At 33.9% G+C, this 26261-nt stretch overlaps 1 protein-coding gene across 1 annotated transcript in view; it reads left to right on the top strand.

Annotated features, from left to right (window-relative positions):
• Nucleotides 1-13791, top strand: part of CETN3 (centrin, EF-hand protein, 3) — a 15480-nt gene extending 1689 nt beyond the window's left edge. Inside the window, exons 2-5 of the mRNA XM_008579372.1 lie at nucleotides 683-818; nucleotides 2720-2834; nucleotides 7678-7869; nucleotides 13021-13791. Coding sequence (XP_008577594.1) covers nucleotides 683-818; nucleotides 2720-2834; nucleotides 7678-7869; nucleotides 13021-13064 — 487 coding nt within the window. The 3' untranslated portion in view covers nucleotides 13065-13791. The remainder of the gene's footprint in view (nucleotides 1-682; nucleotides 819-2719; nucleotides 2835-7677; nucleotides 7870-13020) is intronic.
• Nucleotides 13792-26261: the final 12470 nt, after the last annotated feature.

Genomic DNA, 26261 nt, shown 5'->3' with positions numbered 1-26261 from the left:
TATTTTCTTTAAGTTTTTCCAGAGTTCGTTAGAAGTTTAGCCTATGATTTAAATGTTAAGTGAGACTTACAAGATTCTTCACATTATTATATAGAATTAAGCACAAATATTACGTACTTTTTTTGGCGTTTGGTATTAGTAATATGTTTAGACTTTAATATTTTGAGTGATTTCTTAGTATCAATGGAAGAAATTGCAAATAAAGAAACGTCATCTAAAAGCATTTTGAACCTGTAATGCCAAATACTTTAAAGTTAATTGATAAGTTGTATATATTTTTGTAATGATTTTGAGAACTAATTATAAAGAACTATCAAAAGTAAACCAAATATATAGTGATCGTGAATTATGAATTTTACTTTCATGGGGTTTCTGAGAAAAAAGTAACGTTTCTTATTCACAGTTCTTGTTTCTTCCACGGTAACATGAGCAGCAATAAAATACAAAGCTGAGAAGAGGGAAAGTTTCATCCTCAGTTCTTTTAACCTGTAATAGTCTTCAGTTTTGGGAAGTGCAAATTTATAGCAGTTTGGACCACGGAATAAGAAGGACATTGACTCATAGAGGGAAAATTTCTTTATCGTTCTTCAAAATATTTCTTTTTTGAAAATCATTCATTGGCTAATTTGCATTAAGTATAGAATTAAAGTGGACTAAAGACTTTTTTCTTTCCATTTCATAGAAGCGAGCTTGTAGTAGACAAAACAAAGAGAAAAAAAAGAAGAGAACTCTCCGAGGAACAGAAACAGGAAATTAAAGATGCTTTTGAACTGTTTGATACAGACAAAGATGAAGCAATAGACTATCACGAATTAAAGGTAATAGTATACTTTAAAATATATATTTCTCTGTTAAAATGATTTGCATTTTTGACAGTTGCTTTAAAATACATTTCTATATAATTATTTTAACTAAACTGGTTTTGGAACTATGAAGCAATTTTAAACATTCACAGTTAGGTGCGATAATAAAACTGAATAGAACCCCTAACATATCTTTCAGAAAATCTTTTCACATGGTAAAACGAACAGTATTTTGGATGTATAAATACGTTCCTGTGGAAGCAGCTTATTTTTCATTTGCACAAATAAAGGATTTCAAACTATGGAATTTAAACAGTTCTTACCGTATTCTTCTTCCTACTGTTGTTTTTGTTTTTTCTTGGTGACTTATACTTTTTTTTCAGATTGTGGGAATGTTATTTGTCTTTTAATCTTTTAGTTTAAATATGCTTGTAACACAGTCTCAACTTACTTTCTGCAGTGTAAACAACATAAGAGGGGTCTGATGTTGACACATGCTAATGGGGAAAAATGTCAACTTTAAGGACGAGAATATTTATAAAGCTGTAAGGGCAAATGGGTGTTTAGAGTAGTCCGGGGGGTCATACATTCAACACATTGAGAAAGATAACATTTTGGAATTTTTAGTAACACGGATATGTGAATATAAATGTTTATTTGGTAGTTTTAATTTTAGTAACTTTATACGAGAGTCATACATTCAACACATTGAGAAAGATAACATTTTGGAATTTTTAGTCACACGGATATGTGAATATAAATGTTTATTTGGTAGTTTTAATTTTAGTAACTTTATACGAGATTTTAAAGCATCCAAGTGGGGGTTAGGAATTATTCAGTGACAGAATAGAATATATAAAAGCAATAATATGCCAATAAGTCTACCTTTCTCAATCTTGTAGTCTTCTTTGGCTCTCTTTTCCCACAGTGTTTTTAGTTACTCAGATCTGATCAATTCTTCCTTTATGATTTCTCTTCCATTTGTTGACATTGACTTCAGGGTTCGGAACCTTGTTTCATATCTGGAGCTTTCTAAATGGTTTCTCTACTTCTAATTCACCTTGCACACTATGATTAGATTTCAATTTGGATCTTTTAAAAATTCTTTCACCACATTGCTCACTGCTTATAAACCTTTACTGTCTCATCATTGCATACTACATAAAATTCAGGTTCCTTTGTTTTGTATTGAATACTCCTTTTTTTTTTCTCTACACTTTTACTACCATCTACTTTTCTCATTTGCTGCTTTCTTCTATTCAGGTAAGGTAAATTACTGTGCTCACTGTTCCTCAAACCTATTCTTTGTTTTGGTGTCTGTTTTAATACCAGTCATTCGTTCAAATGCCCTACCACTCCACTTTATCTATCCATCAAGGAATACTCGAATCTTTCCAAATAAGAATTCTTTAACCATTAACATATGTCTCTTTACTTGTTACCAGTAACAAGATCTCTTTTTTCTCTAAATTCAGGGTCCTGGACTACTTAATGGATAACTAATCATGTAGGGTCTGATGGTAGTTCTTATTTTAATGTTTTTATATCTTCTATAGATTAACTTTTTAATATTTATGTGATGCCATTTTACCATTTTGGTTGTTTATCCTTTGAAAACAAATAGCTTGTTAAAATGATCTGTGCATTGTCAGTGCATAATGTAGTATATTCTGCAAACACTTATTGATTAGCTTGTCATATAAAAAAAGTAATATGTAAATTTAAAAAATTCTTAATTTCAGGAGAGAACAGCAACACTCACTTTGTTATTTTAGAGATGTAAAACATGCAAAAGAATTACATTTTATTAATGTGTTATCTCTTAAGATATAAAAACTTACATCTTAAGATATGATTTGGAAATCACTTCTTTTTCAGAGTGTTTTATAATTTGTCCTTCCCTTTTAATCCAAAAGGTGGCAATGAGAGCCTTGGGATTTGATGTAAAAAAAGCTGATGTACTGAAGATTCTTAAAGATTATGACAGAGAAGCCACAGGGAAAATCACCTTTGAAGATTTTAATGAAGTTGGTGTGTATTTTAATAGTCTATGTAATCAGCAATTGTTAGGACATTATCTGGTTAATATGAGTATTTTTAATAAATTCTCTAGGTTATGGAATTTTATTATTGAACATTGGTGTATAATGTGGCTCTTATTCAGGGTTTGTTTTTTTTTTGGTACTTTCCCTCTGATATTCAAGGAAAAATATAATTACAGCTTTACTGTGAGATATATAGTTTTGTCTTTTGTTTTGTTTTAAAGATTCTAACCAAGGAACTGTTGTGTGGCTTTTTATAGAAAGATACTTTTTCAAGTGATGTGTGTTTATATTACGTGTTAAACTAAAAAGGTGATCAAAAAGTATTTCCTCCCAATATAACAGAAAATGTGGTGTCCTGCTGTTTGGCAAATATTTCCCAAGACCTTACTGGTATGTGATTTTTGTTGGCAAAGTGGGAGAAGAGAAAACTCGTAGCAGTTGGTATCTTTTGTCATAGATGAAGCATATGTCCTCAGGTTGACAAAGTTTATGAGGGGCTACATACTCTGGATGACCTTGATTTCAGTGAATAAAGTCATCTGTTTAGAGTTGGTATTGAAGAAAATGTTGTGGTAAGGGAGGCAGTTGGCAGACTGGAAGCAGAAGAAAACATTTTAGAGTAGCAATTGAAGATAATGGGTCATGGCTTAATATAGTTAAATTTTTGTATAGTTGATTTTAATGAATTATTTATAGCATATATATAGATCAGGCCTTTTCAGAATAGAGGATTCTGGAAGTCAGGGACTTTGCTATTATAACTTTATACATAGAATGTATAAATATTTGGGTTTATTTCTATTAAATTATTTTTCTAAACCGATGATACCACATTATTATCTGCTATTATTGTTACTTGTAATAAATAGTCTTTGTTTCACTTGTTTCAGTGGATGGAAGTAATCATATATGCATCACTGGGGCATAAAGTATTCTACTCTGTGTATATTTTTCTCACTTTCTTTTTGTAGTTGCAGGCTATGTCAACATTATTAATAATTTTACAAAATAGATTTCATTTAAAATTAATACAGTTTTAAAATTGTGATTTTTATTAGCAGTTGAGACCAGGGTCCCATGTCACTTCTACCTTTTCCTGATACCTCGTCTTTTCTGTGTTAATAGAGCAGAAATACTGGGTTCCTTCTAGAATAAATAGCTGTGGCTAAACTTCAGTTCTGATTCTCAAAAGTCAACCTTTTCTTCATCACATACCTTAGCTGTCTTAAGGTTACCTATTGAGAGTACCAGCTGTCAAGTAAAAATTTATTAGTATTTGGGAATCAGTCAAGAACTATGTATTCCTCCCATTTGTTAATAATTTTTAACTAATAACTGACCACAGATTAATACAGTATATGTTTTTATGCTTTGGGACTAATGACTCCAAAGTCAGAACATTCAAGTCTTAGTTTTATGTACCATTTTATTACTGCCTAAGGACAGTATCCCACAGGTATTTCTGGATGATGTCTGGCACTTGAATGGATTCTTCTCAGTACTAGAAAAAAGCATTAAAATATATTTAATGTAAGTTTAGAGTCAAAGCAGCACGAGGCTATTGAGTAACATGGGTGTTTTAGGAATTGTCTTTATGACCAAGATAAGTCAGATGTTTGCACTCCATCTATTTTTGGCATGTGTTATTTAATTGCCTGTATAAAATAGAATTTGGTATTCATTGTTTTATTGTTATGATTCATTGTATTATTGTTTTCATTTTGCTTAGTTAACAAACGTACTGAATTTTTTGGCATTAGGTACTATGCTCAAGGGGTGAGGAAGGGGAATTAATTAAAAGTTCCTAATGAGGTTCTTTTTTCAAGGAGCATACAGTTTAAGTATGGGTGACAGCAAGCTGTGGTACTATGTGATAACTAATAATTTTGTCTAGTACAGCAGTCAGCAAACTATAGCCCTTGGGCCAAATTTTGCTGCTATTTGAACACCACCACGCCCGTTCTTGTATGCTACTTTCCTGCTACTGTGGCAGAGAGAGTAGTTCAGACAGAGACCTTACGTTCCCCTACAAAGCCTAAAGTATTTACTATCTGGCCTTTTACAGGAAAGATTGGTCAATCCCTGATCTAGAGGAAGTAAAGAAGACTTTGCAGAGGGGAATTTTTATTTAGGCCTTTAGAAGTGTGAATAGGATTTTATTCCAAAGAGAAGATTAGAGAAGTAGAGAAAAGGCATTTCAGACATAGGAAACAGGAGCAACAAAGAGTGGTACTAGAAGTATAGTACGTTTGAGAAACTTCAGGTGGACCCCTTGGCTAGAGGATAGGGAAATGACTGCAAAGGTAGGATTGAGCCAGATTGTAAAAAATCTTGCATAACATTTAGAATTTGGATGTTAATCAGCAGAGGATCATTGACAATTTTTAAGGTAGGGAATATGATATGTTTAGGAAGATAACTGAGGAAAGTATTGAAGATAAGTTGGAGAGAAGAGAGACTGCAGGCAGAAAATACTAGACTTTTTATACTGAGGTTGGTGAGGATAAAAGAAAAGAGCTACATTTAAGAGTAAAAAAGAGAGTATCTTTAGTACGATCAGATCTAAACACTGATTAGGTTTATGGATTGAAAATGATTCAGATTTTTCAAATATGGGTAACTAGCTGTTAATGATGCTTTTATCTTTTGTGGGGTGGAGGGAAGTATCGACAGCTACCATGGTGATATTGAAAGCAGTTTGGAGTCCAGCATCCTGAGTTTAAAGTAATTGTGGTATGTTTGGATGCAAACTTCCAAAAGGCAGTGAGACATATAGTTGAAGCCATGTTACTAGTATTACCTTTAATGATTTTTGATTTACTTTTAATGTGGTTTTTAAATTTGCTGTATTATGTGATTTTTATGCTTGTATGTGTAAAGTCTAATTATTTTGATGAAATATGTTTCTGATACTACAGTTAAATCATTTGAAAATAGAATTACGTGGACAGAAATTTGGAGTTTTGTGAAATAGATGAAACCTACCTTAACTGCTTGTATGTCAATTGACTTATTTTCATTGAAAAAAATATCTATTTCTTATAATTAAATTCTACTTTGTAGAATAGGAATAGAACCTGAGGCATAGAGGAGAGTCATCATAAACTTTTACACTAGGTAATGTTTTAGCTGTCCAGAATGATGGACATTTATAATTTCTAAGAAAAAGCCACATTCTAAGGTAGAGTATTGATAAAAGATTATATAGATACATAAATGTGAAATAACTAACACAACTAAAGCACCAGTGGGATAAGAATTCATACATCTTGGAGTCCCATCTGTTCCCCAGATCACCCTGTTGCTTCTTTAAGTACATTAATACTTTCAGCAAGCTGCTTTTTTGGTTCACCTGTCATGTAAATTATTTAATTGGTGAAAAAAATTTCTTAACACTTTTTTTCCTTGTCCTGCTTTTTTGTTGGGACTAAATTCAAAATAAGTTGAGTATGAGCCATAGAGTTAAGTGCGGTATTTTATTTTGGTGTTATGGCTGTATATATGCCAACTCCTTTTTGACTGAATATTTATGAGCTTTGATGATTTGCATACTTATAGTAATATACTTCAATTAGTTACTTGGAAGCCTTTTTGGATAAAATTAATGGAAAAGAAAACTTGAATATATGTGCAGATGATAAAACATTAGCTTGAATAGGTGCTTATTTAACCAAATATGGATGAAACAGCAGCAAAACAATAACTTGTTGGGGACTTGGATTGTATTTTTCATTTTGGATTCATTAAACATTCAAGTACCTTCCATCTATAAGAAGTAGAGTTTTGATGATTCTGTAAGCCTGAACAGGGCTGGGTTATTTTTAGTGGCATAGTGAAAGTCATAAATACCTTTTCTTGTAATGATAGAATAGCATGTATAATTACTTCAGAAGTGTTTACTAAGATATTTTCAGAATTTTATCTAATAACTTAAAAAATATTATACCATATATTTTTACTTCAATTTTTGTTATATGGCTATTGATTAAAGATTGGTAATATAAAAAATTTTTAAGTTCACTATTTTGTTATATACGATTATATTTAGTATATTAGAATATACTATTGTGAAGTCTGAAATTATTCACATTCATTTTTAGTTAGTTGTCTTTGAGTTACCATCTTGCCAAACAAAATAGATATGACTTCAAAGAGACTTCCTTTCCAGTGTTTTCTTTTGGCTTTATTACTGTAATCAGATTCAGTCCTTTCAACTATTTTCCACATTTTCGAAAACCAGTAGGTTTTTGTAGTCATGAAGATATCAGTGGAATTTTCATGTACTGTCCGAGATTGTGTCAGTGATGGCAATGCTTTCTGTTACTTTCTCAGGTTTTGTTGTTGTTATTGTTTATTTTTAAGTTGTATTAAATTTGAGGGAGAATCAGTGTTAGTAGTAAGTTTAGCCAGCAAACAGCTTTTATCTATTTGGCTCTAACTGTTTTATTGGTATGTCTCGCTACAACTAGATTACAAACTCCTAGACTTGCGTGCTTGATGTTAGTGGAGCCTAGTACAGTTCTTGATAATAGCAGACCTTAAGTAAATATGGCATAAATGTAGTTCTTTTTATTTTGTTTCTGTGTGATATAGTTTTGGTTACTCTTAGAATGACAAATTGTTGATAATAAAAAGGTTACATTTTAAAATACAGATTTGGTTTATTAAATTTCAGGCTTATCTGAGTTTTTAGGATCTAATTTGACATTTTGTAATCAGACTAAATGTTGACAAGATTCACAGCTTTAATTCTCATCTAATACTTGGTTGATTAAAAAAGGAATGCCTTCATGATTATGCAGGTTTGTTTGTTTTTTTTTTAACTGTAGTGACAGACTGGATATTGGAAAGAGATCCACATGAAGAGATACTGAAAGCATTTAAACTATTTGATGATGATGATTCAGGTAAAATAAGCTTGAGGAATTTACGACGTGTTGCCAGAGAATTGGGTGAAAATATGAGTGATGAAGAACTTCGGGCTATGATAGAAGAATTTGATAAAGATGGTGATGGAGAGAGTAAGTTTTAAGTAAAATGTATTTTCCAAGTATTCCTGATGCTACATATATAGTAAATTTTTCTAAAACCAAATGATTTTCAAGACTCTTTGCAAACTATCACTTTTTATTCAGTGTAATTGTTCATCCTGTAATGGGCTTTTTGCATAGATATTTCATATATTCAATTTAGAATGAATTTTCAAGACTCTTTGCAAACTATCACTTTTTGTTCAGTTAATTGTTCATCCTGTAATGGGCTTTTTGCATAGATATTTCATATATTCAATTTAGAATGAAACAGATCTTTAAAACCAGATATACAGATTATAATATGCGGTTTGATACTTCAAGAAGCTACTTTACTTTTCTCTGAAAATGATACCTCACCAAAATTTCAGGCACACAGTAATATTTCAGTCTTTGATGCCTTCTCCCTCAACCTGCATACACTTCTAAACTGTTACTAAATTCTGTTGATTTTACCATTCAAATGTTTTGAATCTATACATTTTTTTTGGTCCACTGCTGTCCTAGTTCAGGACCTAACTTCTTTTTTAGGAATATTATAATAGTCTCAATTTTTCTTTCCTTGGGCTGCCTACTGGGTGCAGTGTCCTGTGTGCTGACAGGTGCTACACAGTGAAAAAGGCAGATGTGGTTTCTGCCTGCAATTTGCAGTCTCTTGTAGCCTCCTAATTGCCCTCTAGGTCTATAAGTTTCTAGTCTCTTCTTCTTCAGTCTACTGATAGCATTGTTTTCCTAAAATACAGATTTAGTGATGTCATTTGCATGTTCAAACACTTAGAGTGATTCTTTACTACCTACAAGTAAAGTTCAAAGCCTTTTATGATCTGTCTCACCTTATGTAACCTGTTTTATGTTCCACTGTATTCTTCCACTTTTCTACTTCAGCCGTCATCTCTTACATGTACACACTTCGACAAAATACTGTCTACCCTGAAAACATGTTTTTATGCTGTGCATTTTGGCATGCTGTTCCTTAATCTTAGAATGCTCTAATTGCCAGCTTCTGTCTGCTAAAATGTTATTTATTCTCCCAGATACATTTTAAACACCATTTTTTTTTTTTTTTCTCAAAAGCCTCCCCTAATAGTCTCTGTGTGAATTCTGAGAGTTCCATTGAGGGCTCATAGCATTCAGAGGAACAAACTGTTTTGATACTTTCACACACTTAGTATGGATTCTTTTGGCTGTAAACCAAGATTTGTTTAGAGATACAAACTGCTTTCTTTGTATGTTAAATTGCTAAAGATCATAATACTTTGCTGCCTTTTTTGTAGACTTTAGTAATTCTCTGTCTTTGTGAATTTTCACACTGTTCAGTATCTAAAAGCAATGAAAATGTTTTTTCTTAAATTGTGTATATAGAGTAATAAACATGGTGAATGTGGAGTTACGGATAAATAAGATATACTAAAAGTTAGACATAAAGCTATAGTAATCATACAGAAAGAATTGCACCCCTCCCTCTCTCACCTCCAAGACAGATAAAACATGGCTCATCTTTCTGGAAAAATTAAGGTAACATTTAAAAAGCCAAAGTGGATCATCTTTTAAATAATGGTGACTGTTAACATTTATTTAGCAGTTACTATACATATGCTAGATCTGTGCTTAGTGTGTTACATTGAATTTTGTCACTTAGTTTTCATAATAGCTTTTGTAAAGTAGATATAGTATTATACCTGTACATACATAGGATAGATGCATGAATAGAAGAGGAAGCTAAAGCTTTGAGAGATTAATAATCTGCCCAAGGTTATTACAAAGGAAATGTATAGCAGAGCCAGAAATCAAACTCACATCTTCATAACGACAAAGAATGTGCTTTGAAATATAATACTGTATTGCCTTTTGGGTAAAGTAAAATATTAACTAGGCTTCTGTGTTTATGGAATTTAAAAAATTACGGGCTATTGTAGGAAGCAATGTATTAGCAACAACAAATTTAACTGGTACTTTTATGTTAAAATTTGTTTATTTCCCTTTGAAGCCAGATGATCTCTAAGGTACTTAATCTACTTAATTCTTGAAAATTCTTATTGTTAGTGACTTGAGTAAGATTTACCATATGAAATGGTTGATTTATGAAAACTTTGTTAAAGAAGGCAATGTAGAAGACAGTGAAGTGTCATATTTGCTTGATTCAATAAACATTTTATTGAAGGCTTCTTTTAAGCTAGGCATTATGCTAGATTTATTATAGGAACTTGATATAAGATACTGTTGATAGAGAAGGTTATAAAACCAAATGGGCAAAAGTGTTACAGATTCTCTTTTAATTGGCTGAAAGTTTCTCTCGTAGTAGAGGTCGCTAGTTTAATTTCCTTGGCCACTTTCTACTTTTTGCTTTTTTGGACTTAAGTATTATGTTTTTAGGTATGAAATCATGGACTAATTTAAAATACTTTTAAATGCTATTATACTTTAAAGTAATTATATACAAATAATTTAAAAATTAAGTGTTTTATGATTTTAGAACTTCTATAATCTTAATTTTAAGTTCCAGGATTGAAATTTTAGAGATTGTGAAAAAGTTTTAGATCATTAAGTCACAAAACATAAGTAATTTTCAGATTTTGAATATTTTAACCATGGCTGTATTACACTATTTAAAATGATATATAGTCAAATAATTCTAAAGCTGTCTTCATAATGTTCTTTTTCTTAAGAATATACTCTTGATTCCTGTTTTGGTCTAGATGCCTCAGTCTAGAATCCCTAAATCAGGGGTTCTTAAATGAGGGTACATGCTGCTTAAGTTGTTTTAAAATTTTATATATTTGAACTTTTTTTTTTTTTTTTTTTTTTTTTTTACTGAGGGGAGAGAGGAGTCATAGCTTTCATAGGATATTCAAATGTGTTTGTTTAACTGCAAAAGTTAAAAATCACTACTCCAGTTTGTAAGATCCTTGAAAGTAGTTTAAGAGTATTATAGATTTTGTATTCGATTCTCACTGTGTCTGTCATAGCGTCTTATAGATGTTTAATACTGAATGCATGGATTCATTGTTCTCTACCAGCTTCTGGACAGCTCATTCTTCTTAACTCATAGCTTGTTTTTGCTAGGGATACACTGTTCTCTTTCTATATTTCTGATGCTATTCTCCCAGCCCAGCTCTCTTTCCACTTCCTTTCCAATCCTATGTTTTTAGTTTGGAGCCCAAGTCTTGATTTAATTTTATCTGAATTTTTCTCATCAGTAATAATTTTTCCTATTAGAATGGATTTTTTTCCCAACACTAATATTTGGTCTTCATTTTAATAATCATGTTTTGTGTTACAGAGTATTCTCTTTTTCATATATAAAACCTGATTAACATAATTATTAAAACTGGTTTTTTATGTAGTATCTGGAAACAGTATATTCTTTTATTCCTGATATACAACATTTTTTAATTGGTTAATTTTTTCTAACTTTTCATTATAAATATTCTCAAACATGGAGAAAAATCATTAGAACAGTGAGCATCATTGTATCTTCTGCCTAGATTCAGTAATTAATATTTTATTCTGTTTTATCTGTGGTATGTATGTTTTTTTCTGAACCGTTTGAAAATAAGTTCCATATATCAAGAACTTGACCCCTAATATTTTAGCATTCATCTACTAAGAACAAGGATATTATCTTTCATAACTATGATATCATTGTTACACTTAAGAAATGTATGTTTTTTTCTGAACCGTTTGAAAATAAGTTCCATATATCAAGAACTTGACCCCTAATATTTTAGCATGCATCTACTAAGAACAAGGATATTATCTTTCATAACTATGATATCATTGTTACACTTAAGAAAATGAACAATTTTATATCATCTAATGTCTTCCTCAATTTAATTTCAGAATAAGAACCCTGGTGTCTGTTTGATGTATTGTACTTGTAGTATAAATAGTATGGCATTGGCACTCACTAGGCATTTAAAAATGGTTAATTCAATGGAGTGTTTTCATATATTACCATCTGAGGTATTTAAGAATTAGAAACAACCTCAAACATCAGGTCATAGTTGAGTGTTTTCAGATGAAGAAAATGAAATACAGAACTGTTCTATGCAGAGCTATGACTAGAGGCCAGGTCTCTTATTTCTCGATGTAGTATTCTTTTACCAGTATCAAAATTATCATTCATAACTCGTGCCTTGTTTTTTGTTTTGTTTTGTTAAGATATGTATTAACTATTAGGGTGCATGAAATCATTGTGTTACAAAGAGGAAGCATTCTTTTCTGAACATTTCTATTAATTGGTGTGTATGTGTATTGGTTTTTAAAAATTATATTTAATAAGATTATCTGATATCCTGTTTATTTCTAGATTGCTGTCCTAAACATTATACTTTATAAATTGGAGGTTCTTACTGATTTTATTTCTAATTTTGGTTAATTATATTACATTATATTTATATTCTGGTAATTAGTCTTTATCAGTGATTATTTCCTGTATTTACATCTATATTTTATAGTTGCTGTATTACCTTGGTAATTAATATTAAATCTGCATTTTTCTTCAAATTGCCATTTCTAGTAATACTTTTGAAGTATGATGACGTGGTTTCAATTATTATTTTTTAAATAGGCTTTTAAATATATAGAAGTTCAAAAAACAACAATTTGAAAGTTTTTCTGATTTTAATATATTTTCATTTTTTAGAATTTTACTGATTTACATTTGTCGTATGTTCAAGCTTACATATGAAGGAAAGATTTGCTAAATGAACTGTAAAGATAATAAAGAGTATTGTTTAACCACTTAAGAAATTAAAAATGTCCAGCTTTTGAACTAGTTTAGTTTAGCAAGTATGTACAGATAAATGGACATACTTCAAAAAGTTTGTTGAAAAATAGAATTAAAAGATAATATGAATCTTTCCATGAACTTTTTGAAGACTTTGACTTTTTCAGTAACCTATAATATGTCTTTTCCTTCGTTAATGTTATAGAATATGTACTAATTTATAATGTTTGTCTCATATTTAGGTATTTTTGTATTCACAAAGTTTTATTTAATAAACAAAAGCCATTCTTGATTTATCAAGAATTTTGTATAATGTAAAATTTAAAAAATACTTAGTGTAAATTGGTAGTTATATTCTCTGAAAAAATAAGGTGTTTGTATTTTTGACTGTTACACTTTCTTTCTTACCACAGTAAATCAAGAGGAGTTCATTGCTATTATGACTGGTGACATTTAAAGAATTACAAGGATAAACACTAAGAATGTTGCAGTTACCATCTTATATTCTATTTTTGTGCCTGGAGCCATGTTAAAAAAGAAACCAACTTAGTTCTTCTTTCCAAAAGGACCAAAAATATGCATTTTATGTATTTGTATTTTACTGCTGTTAAGTTTCTTTGTATGAACAGTATTGTTGGTACTCAAATAGTTTAGCTTTGTATTTATAGTATAGCTTTTATATAAAGTTGTAAAAAATCAAATCATCTGGTATACATTCTTTGAAGTTTTTAATTTAACATTAGTATTTTATTTTGGTGAGCACGTTTTTTAGACTTTCATTAATAAAATTTTTATTTTATTAGTATTTTAAAGTTTGGTGAATTTCCTATTTTATTTTGCTACCCAATATCTGTTAACTCTCAATAGTGTATTTCTTAAATTTTTTCTCTTTACACTTTTACCAGTTTCTGATGCAAAAATTGAAATACAAATAGCAATAAAGTAGCATATTTTTCCATTACCTAAGATTTCATCATGTTTGACAAGATGACTCAATGTAAGCCTAATTCCTTTTTTAAGAGTCACATCTTTCAGTTTGGAGGGAATAAGTGTTGTGCATATCGACCCATTTATCCTCGTGTATTATGTTCTATAACTCTTTTGGTACCTTACATAAGTTTGACAGTTAAATCTGAATATTTCCCTCTTAAACTAATTGAATGAATGTAGTTTAAATCATCTAATTTGACAAAGTGAAAGATTTAAATTTTTGAATTTTGATCTGTTAAGGTAATTATCACTCAATTAAATGTCACAGTGATGAAAATAGAAAACTGTAAGCCACAGAAATAATTTAAGGCTACGTTTTACCTATATAAAGGAACATTCTGTGATTCACCAGGAAACAGTAGAGGCAAACTTACATGGTATTGGTGGGCCCTTCTGCCTTACAGAAGTGTATGTTGGGGGAAAACAAGTAGTTATCGGAGCTAGGCCATAGGAAAAATGGTATCCATACCAAAATAATCTGGTTCTTGGTGGTATGTACTCTCCCAGGAAGAGAGTTGTCTATTTAAGTGATCTTTCTTTAGACTTCTTGTTTTAAATTTCAAGGACAGTATAATTTGAGGCACTTAAAATAGTGTGCCTCCTAGAGTATTAAGAGCTGCCCACTAGAAAGAATATTAACAGTGATGATATTTCAAACAGCTATCTAGAAAGCAAGTTTAATTGTTCTACCTTTACTGATGAATTGCCTTCTGTTTCTTGATCATAAAATGTATTGATTTCCAGGAAAGTGAAGAATAAAATAGACAAAAATCTAGGCTTGCTAGTCTTCTACCACTTTATTGGAACAATAACCCAAACTACTTTTTGCCACTTACAGACATATCTTTGTTCTTGATACAAATACTTTCTCCTTAGGATACCAGAAATTTTGTTTCTTCTCTTACTGTGGGTTAGGAAAGACTGCTCATCTCTGTTCTTCATGTTTGTGGAAGCTTTGCCTTGGAATAGGAAATGAGTTATTCTCAAGTTTCTTCCAGTTAATCAGTAACTCTCGAGTTGAAAGGCCGATAAGATTGGCCAGTAGAGGTGTCAATATGAAGAAAGGAGTGAATTTTCTGTAAAAAGAAGGAGGTGGATATTAGTATTATTTATCATCATGTCATTTCATGATATGAGAAACTTTGGAATTTCTACAAGCCCCTCGGGTTTGATTTATTTGCTAGGATGGCTTGCAACTCAGAGAAACGTGTTTACTGGTTTATTATAAAGGGTACTACTACACAGGATGCAGATGAACAGCCAGATGAAGAGATATATAAGGCAAGGTATGAGGAAAGGAGTGTGAACTTCCATATTCTCTTTAGGCTCCCCACTCTCCAGGCACCTTCATGTGTTTAGCAACTGGAAGCAACATTCAGCCCTTTAGCCCTCTCAGGAGGTGGGGTGGTGGGATGAAAGTTTCAACCTTGTAATCGCATGGTTCCCCTGGCAACCGGACCTCCCCCATCCTGAGGCCATCCTGAAGCTAAATGGAGGCCCCCAGCCGCCATCCTTTATTAACATTCAAAAAAGACTGATCACTGGAGATTTCTAGGGGGTTAGGAACTGTGTGCCAGGAACCAGAGGCAGAGACCAAAAATTATTTATTATTATATTACAATATCACCGGTAGGTATAGTGCTAGGCTTATTTAATCCTTTATTGCAGGAAATTCATACAGCACTCCAAAGGAAGGCTTTCAAATTGAGTTGATGTGTGGTGTTAATGACCTTACATCAGTAAGCACCATGGAGAGTAGACAGTGTCTATGTCCTCCACTCCATAAGCCATCTGATGCTAGTCTTTGGGAGTAAATTCTCTTGAGGGTTTAAAAGTGGTGTGTTCTCAAAAGATTATTTACAATATTCTGAAGACGTGAAGAAGGGAAAAATTTCAAAAGTCACGATATGCAATTAAATGTGAATTACATAAGTAATACACAGAGACATTCTATAAAGTAAAAGCAAAAATTCTCCCCTCCCCCTCAATCCCATTCATCTGAATATTATCAGTATTAGTCTGGGTCTGGACAGGAGGAAGAACATGACTAAATAAAGAGTGTAGTATAAGGAATGGTAAAATTGGTATTGGAGAACTGAAAAAGCAGAAAGGTAACACTGAAATAGTTAGCTGCAGGAAACAGCTACCAGCCCTAGGCCTGAGGGAACAATATAGAGGTTGTGATTCCTAGAAACTAGATCCTTGGAGAAAAGGTTCAGCAGAGCGGGCACTATGACATTTGAGAAGGGGGCATTGGCAGGCGATGGGGGGAATGATGAGGCTGGTTTAGGAAATGGTGAGAAAAAGCTGGAGACTGGAACCTCTCCAGTTGCTGTCACTGCTGATATTGGAATGAAGATCTGTTGTTCTGGGGATGCTGATGGAAACAGCAAGCAGCAGGAAATGGCAAGATTCTTTCTCCCTCTTCCTGTCTTCCTGTCTCTTATCTTCTAGTCCTCCTATTACTGGACCTTTACAAAAATTCAGCTGGCAAAGGAGAAATGTAGTTTTCACAGTCCTAGCCATAGTATTACACAGTTGAGTATAGCATAGAGGTTTGGAGCTGTGGGGAGAAAAATAGCCCAATAACCAGTACAGGTCAACATGTAATTTTACCATCTGATATTATTTTTTTACATTCTAGGATGTGGAGCAGTTGGGAAGGAGGGAGAGAGGGGAAAGGGGAAGGAAATGGGATGGTAGAAGGAGAAAAGAGGAGGGGCAGGATTGAGGCCTTAGGCACCCCCCTTATTCCCACAGGGGAGACCAGGGGGCTTCCAGCAGTGGCTTGGTTATTGCTGGGCTGGATGCAGATGTCATGGGGGTGTGGCAAAAACCCTTGCCCCCCCACAAACCTCAGCTTGGGAACCTGGGGTGCTTCCTGCAGCAGCTTGTGGTCATTGCTGGGCTGGTTCTTCGTGTGTGTGTGTGGGGGTGTGTGGCCAAGGCCTGAGGCCCCCACCCTCTGGACTGGTTGCGGGTGTCAGAAAGCATGGCTGAGGTGCTTGGGCCTCCCCTCTTTCTGGCTTGGTAGCCCAGGGGACTTCCTTCTACATATTATAGGTGTTCTTGGTGAAATGAGATCTTTACTAGTTAATATCAAACTTTGTCTCTGGTTGTGGGTACTTTGTTTTTTCTTTCAGTTCTGTGTTGGATTATTTGCTGTTCCCACCACTTGAACTCTGTGCTGGAATGAATTTGTTGTCCTTTGCTTACTTCTAAAATGGGGGAACTTTCTGTGGGGACCAGTATTTAAGCTCTGTGGTTGAGCTAAATTTTTGCTTTGCTGCTGGTTCCCTAGGGAAGGCTTTTTGTGTAGCTCAGGTTTTAGTGGTTGACTTTATAGGAACTTCTGGCTCTCATGAGATCCAGTACACCTGGATTGTGTAGAAAGACTCTGGTCTGGGCCTGAGTCTTTTCATTAAACTGCACCCCTTGGAATTCTATATTCCTGACCAGTCTCAACTGAGTGGTCCTACACTGATTGGGGGCAGATCAGCTGTCCTTGCTGTGCACCAGTGTTCTCCTGGTGGGCCCATCTCCCCCGCTGCCCACACTCCAAGCACTTCCTATGAGACAGGCCACACGCCTGTCACTTGTGATGACTCACCGGCCTCTGAGTGGCTCCTTTTTCAGATCAGCTGTCCTTGCTGTGCACCAGTGTTCTCCTGGTGGGCCCATCTCCCCCGCTGCCCACACTCCAAGCACTTCCCATGAGACAGGCCACACGCCTGTCACTTGTGATGACTCACCGGCCTCTGAGTGGCTCCTTTTTTTCAGTTGTTGTGGCTCTTTGCTCCTGTGTGGGTCCATGGGAACCCTATTAGTGGTCTTGCTGTCCTGGAGTCCACCAAGGACCTCTTCTCCCCTGCCTCATCTAAGCAACTCCATCTGAAGGGCATAACTGCAGCTTTTGCCAGCTCCTGCTCCGTGTGCTCAGCAGCTCTAGCCTGGAAGCAGCTAGGATTCGAAACCGTCAGAGTGGTTTTTTTCTTTCATTGTGGCTTCTCCTGCCTTCATACACTTCATAGGTCTCTCCTATTCTCCTGAGCTCTAGTGGACCCAGCTTGGCCGTAATTGCTTTTTTATAGTTTTAAGTAAATTGGTTGATTTGTGGGAGAGAGTGACGCTGGCGACTGTCTACTCTGCCATTTTACCAGAAGTCTGAACCAGGTTACTTTTAAGAGTAAAGGGGCTTGGAGGCAAGGGGAGCTATTTACATTGGGACAACAGATATAAATCAGAACTGTCCTAGGCAAACCAGGTCATATGATCACTTGATGTCTGGGAATAGTAACCACTGTTACTTTAGAGAAGTTATATATTTTAATCTTAAAATATATAAGGGTACATACTGTTGAATTGTCTTTATTTTACACTCAAGAAAACCGAAGTTTGGAGGATTAAAGCAATGTGTTCAAGGTAATAGGCAGTAACAATTGGAATTCAATGCCAAGATTTCTTATTCTAGAGCTGACTAAACTTGTATAGACCCAAGGTGTAACAGATCAGACCTTTAAAACCACAAAATATAAAAGAGATAGAATTTGGTATTCAGAAGCTCAGTAGCAAAAACATTTATTAATTTATGCTTAATCTAGCATGGCATTGTATTATGTGTTATTCCATTTGAGTTAGTGTTTAGTGTCAGACCTCTGGAAGTTTATAATCTTAGACTATATTTTTATATTCATGGAGGCAACACATTGAAAAAGTAAATGAGTTTGGAAAATAAGTAAATTAAAGATACAGCCTTAAGCAAATGCTAAGTGCATATTGAGTAGTGAACACTCAAAAGGTTTTCATTTTGAGGGTAAAATTTAGGAAAACATTTTTTTCAATTTATCTTTGTGGAAAAGATTTTATTTTAGGGACTGCTTGAAATGCAGGGAACCTTGGGTTTAGGAGTTTAGTTGGTTAAAGGGTATGTGGGAGGGTCTCTGAGGCATTAAGACAGACAGGAGGAGGTAGCAAGATTTATGGACCTGAACCTGATAGTCTAAAGCAAAGCTCCGTAGGTCTCAGTACAAGTGTATTCATCAGAGAGGATGTCAGTAAAGGTCATTTTAATAGAAGAATTATGAATTGTTCAGAATCTGGATTGTAAGCAGGAAATCTCAGAATGAAATATGGCAGTCATCCAGATGACAGCTTAGTTGAATCTTGGAGATCTTGCTTAATTAACCTAGGCTCACCCATTCAATTGGAATAGATAATTTGTTTACTTTTCCTGATTCTGAGATCAGTACATCCTATAGTTAAAGCATTCATTTTAAACTTTATGCTAGAGGCTATGAAAAATTGCCAAGTAAAATCTAAAACTAGTAAAACTAAGTCTCTGGTTTATCTGAGATAGATGTATGTTAAAATTACTTCCATGAGATTACTCTAAATATTAGGAATAGTTATTAATATTATCTAATTGTCTACAAGACTCCAATTTATCTTTTTCATTAGAACTTTGGAAATCTGTACATCATGCTATTCTGAGAATATGTAAAATATTTTTTATTATATGATGATTTTAGAAAGATTACTGACATTTATAGAATCAAAGATCAACAGGGTTACCTCCATTTTATACTTAATTAAAAAATTTAAAAATAGGTTTTCTTTATTTCATGGTAAAAGAAATTAGGGATACTTAATAGAATACCTGGAGTCGACATTTCTGATTTTAATATGCTTGTAACATTTGTTCAACACACCACTGTGTTCTCTGAAAAGAGCGAACATTTTCACTGTATGACATTACCATAGACCGCCTGTCCCTAGGGTCTTCCAAAAGGTCCACGTAAACCTGACAGCAAGGAAACATGTACTGTTGTAGAACATAAATTCTGGTGACTTATTGATGAAAGCCTACTTCTGATGGATGGCTCTTTAGTGTAAAAATCACTCAATATACATCAACTGAGTGCTAAGTGATAAAAATATTTCCAAATCATATTTTCTTCCATTGAGGACCTCCTTAAATGAAACAGCAGGTTAAAGGTTTGGGGTTGACCTACTGGGAAGCAATCTTTCATTCTAAAATATGCACTTTGTGTCTTGAAAGTTCATGAATTTAAAGTCCCTGCCAAACACGTAGATGTAACCATCTCTTAAGGAAAATCTACATTTTCCTTTTCCATTTTTTATTAATATTGAAAGCGTTCAATTAAATCTGAATAGCTGGCTAAAACTAAACTTTCCAGGAGATTTTTTCCTGTACTAGTCTTGCTGGGAGATAATGGTTGCTAATCTAAGTCCTAAGAGATGGTGGGATTTTTTCAACATTGGCAATGAAAACAAAGTAAATCCCTTAAAGAGGGGGAGAGAAACAGCAATATTTGGATTCTAAGAATTTTCTTTGTGAAAGAAAACTGTTCAGAGAGAACTGATTGGTTTTATTACAGCAAAAATTTAAAAAGAACAAAACTAGGAAAGATGAAAAAAAACTAGAAAATTAAATCTGTTTTAACTACCTCATTTGGTTTTGGTAAAAAATTAAATGAAATTATACTTGTGAAAATGTTTTGTTAACAAAAATTTAAAAAGAACAAAACTAGGAAAGATGAAAAAAAACTAGAAAATTAAATCTGTTCTAACTACCTCATTTGGTTTTGGTAAAAAATTAAATGAAATTATACTTGTGAAAATGTTTTGTGAATTGCAAAGTTATATTAAAATATAAATTGTTATAATTAGGCTTGTTTTATAGTTCAAATTATTGGCCTATGGGCCCAAGTGTCTACAGTTTTACAATCTGATCCTGAAAGTTCAGGGAACTTCAGGGCCTCTACGGAACTCTTGGGCAAATTCTTTCTTAGGGGTAAATTCTAAACTCAGATTAATTTTTTTGGAGTATTCATAAACAGGTGAGCAAGCCAAGTGTTCGGTCCATTTGGAGAAAATATATTCTTAGAAAGTCTTGATAAATCATATGTTGTTAACATTTAGTCGAAATAAGCTTAAAAATCATGATTTATATTTTATCCAAGTTATTAAGATCAAGATATTTTTTTTTTCCTTTTTGTCTTTTTTCGTGACCGGCAACGGATCGCAACCCTCGCCCGTACCGGACCGGGACTGGCAATGGGATCGCAACCTTCGGTGTTGCTCCCGCACCTCGCTCAGCCAGTGAGCGGCTGGTCTGTATGTGGGATCTGAACCCTCGGTGGGAGCGCCACCACGCTCCCAAGCGGCGCACTGTAGCAGTGTGCCACCGGGCTGGCCCAAGATCAAGATATTTTTGAAAAATTATTTTCAAACAGCTAATCTGGATTCCTAGCAGCTATTAGGGTCTCAACTTCTAAAGGGTTAGAGCTCTTAGTTTCTATTTTATTTATACTTTATATATCATTTTTTTTTTCCAAAAAAGGATTTGTAGCAAACTTCTCCAGCACAAGGATTATTAAATTAGAAACAGTAGGATTATTAAATTGGAAACAATAGATCACAAAACAGATAGAAAGAAAAAGAGACAAATACGGAATCAACTTCAGTTATTTGGGGTCAGATAGAAGAGTGTTTGGATTAACCATAATTAGACACAGCAGAGACCTGGGACAAGGCTCATCTCCCCGTCAGTTAATTGTGCCTTCCACCACTTTTGCTCCCTTCTTCTCCCCTGTCTCCCATGGGATTAAAGAAGTGCTGTTAGACTGCTGCTATACCTTAGTATTGTTAATCTACAAATTTGTTAATCTGCTCCTATGTAATCAAGAAACTGATTCCAGGAATCCAGGCTGAGGTAAAAGATGAGTGAGCATCAAGAGATAAAAGAGAGCTTGACTTTGAATATGGCTTACAGTATGGATGTAGAAGTTTCCTGAAGTGCAAATTAATTCACATACTGTACTCATTATTGGCTCAGTGACATACCCCATATATTACTTCCTTAAAAAAAAAAAAGTCTAGGAACATGAAATTAGGGGAATTAAGATTATTGTAATGTTTGGCCTGGTATCTCTCAAAACGTGACTCAGGATTCTGGTGAATTAAGCATTAAGAAATACACTAACCATATCCATAGCTACGCAGGGATTCCTAAGCTTCAGGGAAGCCAGAAATTTAGGGTTGATGTTGGAGAAATTGGGAGGAGTCACAGAGAAATGGTGAGTGGCACTAGGACACTGATGGCAGAGAAAGGACTGCCAAGTAGAGTCATTGGCCTGTGGATTCAAGTGATTTGCAATTCTATAAACTGATCTTGAATGGGGATCTTCAGGACCTCTAAAGTGTGGGAAACAGCTAAAAAAAGACAGTATCATCAAATTTCAGTTTTTGCAGTACGCTGACACTGAACATTAGTTTTCAAGAGGGCATGGGATGAAATCTGAGTTTTATACTATTCCAAGGTGACCATGCTTCTGGGTGGGCATCCACTGACTGAATTTAATGGGAACATGTGGTTCTGGTTTCATTTCAAGAACTTCTGTTTCATTCATGGATAGAAATTGGTACACTTATTTCTTCCATAATATATCACTTGTGAGGATATTATCTCATTTAACATAACAATGATAACTGTATCTCTTTGTACTTACATTTGGTAATATTTTTGTGAGTTTTCAACGAACAATGATTGTTCTTTCCTTTCTGAGGAACAATTTGCCTGTATACATGAGTATAGACCAATAAGAGGAATCATTAGCTAGATTCTTATAATCTATGAATGTCTTTTTTTAAAGCTTCATTATATTGCATATTCAATTTTGTTAATCTCCATCAACGAAAACCTTATATTTTGGTAATATTATTTTTAGGGAGAGGGGCCTTGATTCCTGCAATTATGAATGTTATTAAGAACAAATTTAAATGTAGAGGAGATGATAGTCAATCCACACACCTTCTAACCTTCGTTAATCAGCCAGTTTTCTCTTAAACCTTTTGCTACACATTTCTTCAAGGAAGAGTGGTACTTAATCCAATTGCTTAAATTAGAATAGTGCTTCAGAAAGATAGAAAAATAGGACAAAATATATTTTAAATCTCCACCAGGGGGACCTATTGCTGCAAGTAAAATATTGAATCTGAGGAAGAACATGCATTTTAAATGACAATTACATGATGTTATAATTTTTATTTTTTAAAGTGTATATAGCTGTTCAAAAAAATGCTTTTATATTCCACATAATGGTATTTCTCGCATTGTAATTTTATTTTTACATTATATATAATAATTAACAGAAAAGTAGAGAAATAAGATATGAAATTTTCTGGATTTGTTAGAGTTAACAAGCTTTTTTAGTACAATGGCTATGAGATAAAAATATAAATTCAGTCTTTATTTGAGAATAATTTGTATTTAAAATATCTACAGGATTACCTACAGAAAGCAGAAAAAAATCTTTTTCATAAAACACATGTTTCTAAATTTTGCTAATTCAGTATTTTATTCTCTACTCCACTGGCTTTTGTCTGGGATTTAAAGGCTTACAGATTTTATGAAACATTTTTATACTATAATATTTGTAATTACAAAATGGGTAAGTTCTGTAATCACCAAATGGATAAATCTGTCTTTTTGCCCCATTTCTAGCTGTGAGGATGTTCTATTTTGTGCTTTCTGATTATACATGTTTTCTTAACATCAAGTACTATTCTATTTGTTTTTACTCATATCTCCTAATATTCCTTAATTTTTTTTGTGGATCAAATATTTTTGTGAGAGCTCTATAATATTCTATATTCTAGATGTTTTTACCCGACTCATGACAATCTTCTTCCTGATTTTATTGATTAGAAGTAATTTACACTAATGGTTCTCAATGGTGAACAGGGTTTGCAAACATTGTGGGACAGATATTACTATCCCCATTTTTCAGATCAGGAAATCGAGGCCTAGGATGATTACATTACTTAGCTGATGTAATGATCCCTGCCTTGTGATTCTAAGCTCAATATTCTTTCCAAAATACACAGTTGACTTTAACATATCCCAGGTATGGACTAACCATTGTTCCAAGCATATTTTCTCAACCTATACTAGACCAGTGAACTTATAATTTAAGTGATAATGGGCCTTCTGTTCTTCTGTATCTAGAGAAATGCCTTGCTCTAGATAATGTATATGGATAATTTTCATTGTCTTCGATAAATACCAACACATGGTATTTTTGATGTAGCAAGAGGTGTATTTTTTATATACGGAATTATACATTTGGCTCAACAATGTTGTAATGATGCCTTTGAACTTCTATTTACATGCATGCACACAAACACACACACACATAATCATACACACTGTTTTTCTCCTGAAAGGACTGACTTTGCATTATGAAGAATAGAACGCATCTCAAGCATAATGAAATGAAAATGTATCTTAGACATATGAAAAGAAATTTCTCTTTCATATTAAGAGAAATGCAAAATTAAAACAGACTGAGATACCACTTTCACCTATTCAATTATTTTTATTATACCCTATGTTATACACTTGGAGGTAGGGGAAATAAATAAACCACTCACTCTTCCATTATTGAGATTAAAAATTGGTACAACCTCCACAGAGGGCAATTGGCAATATCTATCAACATTATAAATCCATACAGAACTTGGTCCAACATATTTCTTGGAGTTTAGCTATGGATGTACTTGTATGCATGCAAAATTATTTATGTTTAAGACTATTCATTACAGGTTTGGTATAGCAAAAACTGGAAATGAATTAAATGTCTCCTGATAGAAGATTGATTAAATGGAATACTATATGACTGTTAAGACAACTAGAAAGTGCTATAATCTGATATGAAAAGAGCTTCAAGCAATGTTAAATGAAAATTACAAATTGCAGAACTGTCTTACAGTAAGCTATCTTTTGTGTAAAAAGGTGGAGATTTATATTCATATTTTCTTTTATATACATAAAGAAATTCTTGAAAGTTACAAAAAGGACTAAAGTGATTACCTGCTTGGGATTAGAGGCAAAAGAAGCAACTGGTGGCTGAGAGACAGGGGTAGGACAGACACTTATTTTTTTTTAGAACTATGAGAATATTCTACCTGTTTTTTAAAAATGTGTTTATGAAAGACAAAAGAGAGAGACAGAGAGAGGGGAAAAGAGAGAGAGAGAATATATAAGAGTTTGCTTTCTAAAATGACAGTAAAGTGATATTTTAAAAAGGCATACACCCAGGGCCGGCCCGGTGGCGCACTGGATAGTGCGCCGCTTGGGAAGCGCGGCGGCGCTCCCGCCCGAGGGTTCGCATCCCACATACAGACCGGTTCCCGCTCACTGCAAAAGAGAGAGACAGAGAGAGGGGAAAAGAGAGAGAGAGAATATATAAGAGTTTGCTTTCTAAAATGACAGTAAAGTGATATTTTAAAAAGGCATACACCCACAAGGACAAAAAGAATGGAAGAGGAGGAATTAGCAAAATTTTGGAAGCTAGAAAGCAGATAAATGAATGGTACTGATTCAGCAGACCAAGAAAGCCAAACTTTTTGCTGACAGTGGGAAAAGCTGAGAAGTTTTCACACTGCAGAATATCCAAAAGGTTCAAGAATCGGCATTTCCAGGTACTCCTGGAAATGAGATTGAAGGTGGCACTAAAAATAGGAGGTTGGCTGAAAGCCTCTTTCAGAAACAGTTAAATAAATCCCCAGTTGCACAGCCAGGCAACTTCCCTTCCCCAACCCGACAGAATATTTAGTCTCTGAAGTGGATAAAACAAAACAAAACAAAACAAAACAAAACAAAACAAAACAAAACAAAACAAAACAAAACAAAACAAAACAAAACAAAACAAAACAAAACAAAACAAAACAAAACAAAACAAAACAAAACAAAACAAAACAAAACCAAACCAAACCAAACCAAACCTCTGGAAGGAGATGTACCAGGAAGGGAGGGGTGGGGAGGGGGCAGCAGTAACTTGCTGAAAACAAAGTGATTACTTGAGCATTTGTATAGTGAATATCCAGACCTTCTCCCTAATCTCTCTTTCACCATTTGCCTCGAGTGTTGACAATCCACAGTAGGCAAAATGCTTCTTTATGAAATCTGAGCAATTAAGAGAAAAGACAACTGGGGAACCCAGTGAAACAACCCCCAGAACATCCTTATAGCAGAGATCACAGTTGACAGGCTCCAGCTTGTACTCAGAGCTTCCAAACAACTTTTTAGTACCTCACTCTTAAATACGAAAAACCAAAGATCACCGAGTAATTGAGGAAAGCTTTATAATGTAGAAAATACTGTAGTGGGTATTGTGTCCCACTGCCAATATTTGCCTTTCAAAGACTGAGGCATTATTTCTTCCAGCTGCTGGTAATGTCGACTGCTGAGGGCTCATAGCTGAGTGGATAAAAGGTGCTAACTTGTCCAGAGTTACATCCTACCTCCAGGAGCAGCCCACGTTCAAGGCCTGGTCGACACCTGAGGTGGAGGCTGGGGGCACAAAGATGTGGAATCCTTGCTTTAATTAGGAACAACTCTAAAGGTCCTTCCCAGCTCCAGAGCTCCCCCTGTAACTGACTGTTCAACTGCAGCACAATTCAGCTGCTTAGTCCACCCAAACCTGCTCCCCTCCCTTGCTTAAATGTGTTGTTCCCAAGGGCACTCCCCAAATAGCCACTTATCCCTAATTTCAGTCTCAGAAAACTCTACCTATGACAGAATCCAAAAGAAATAGATAGAAAAAAATGAGGAGAAAAAGATTAATAACCTTAGATAAGA

The sequence above is a fragment of the Galeopterus variegatus genome, unplaced genomic scaffold (assembly GCF_000696425.1).
Source record: "Galeopterus variegatus unplaced genomic scaffold, G_variegatus-3.0.2 Scaffold1871, whole genome shotgun sequence".
In the NCBI taxonomy this organism is placed as follows: domain Eukaryota; kingdom Metazoa; phylum Chordata; class Mammalia; order Dermoptera; family Cynocephalidae; genus Galeopterus; species Galeopterus variegatus.
This window is presented reverse-complemented; position numbering and strand designations above follow the sequence as displayed.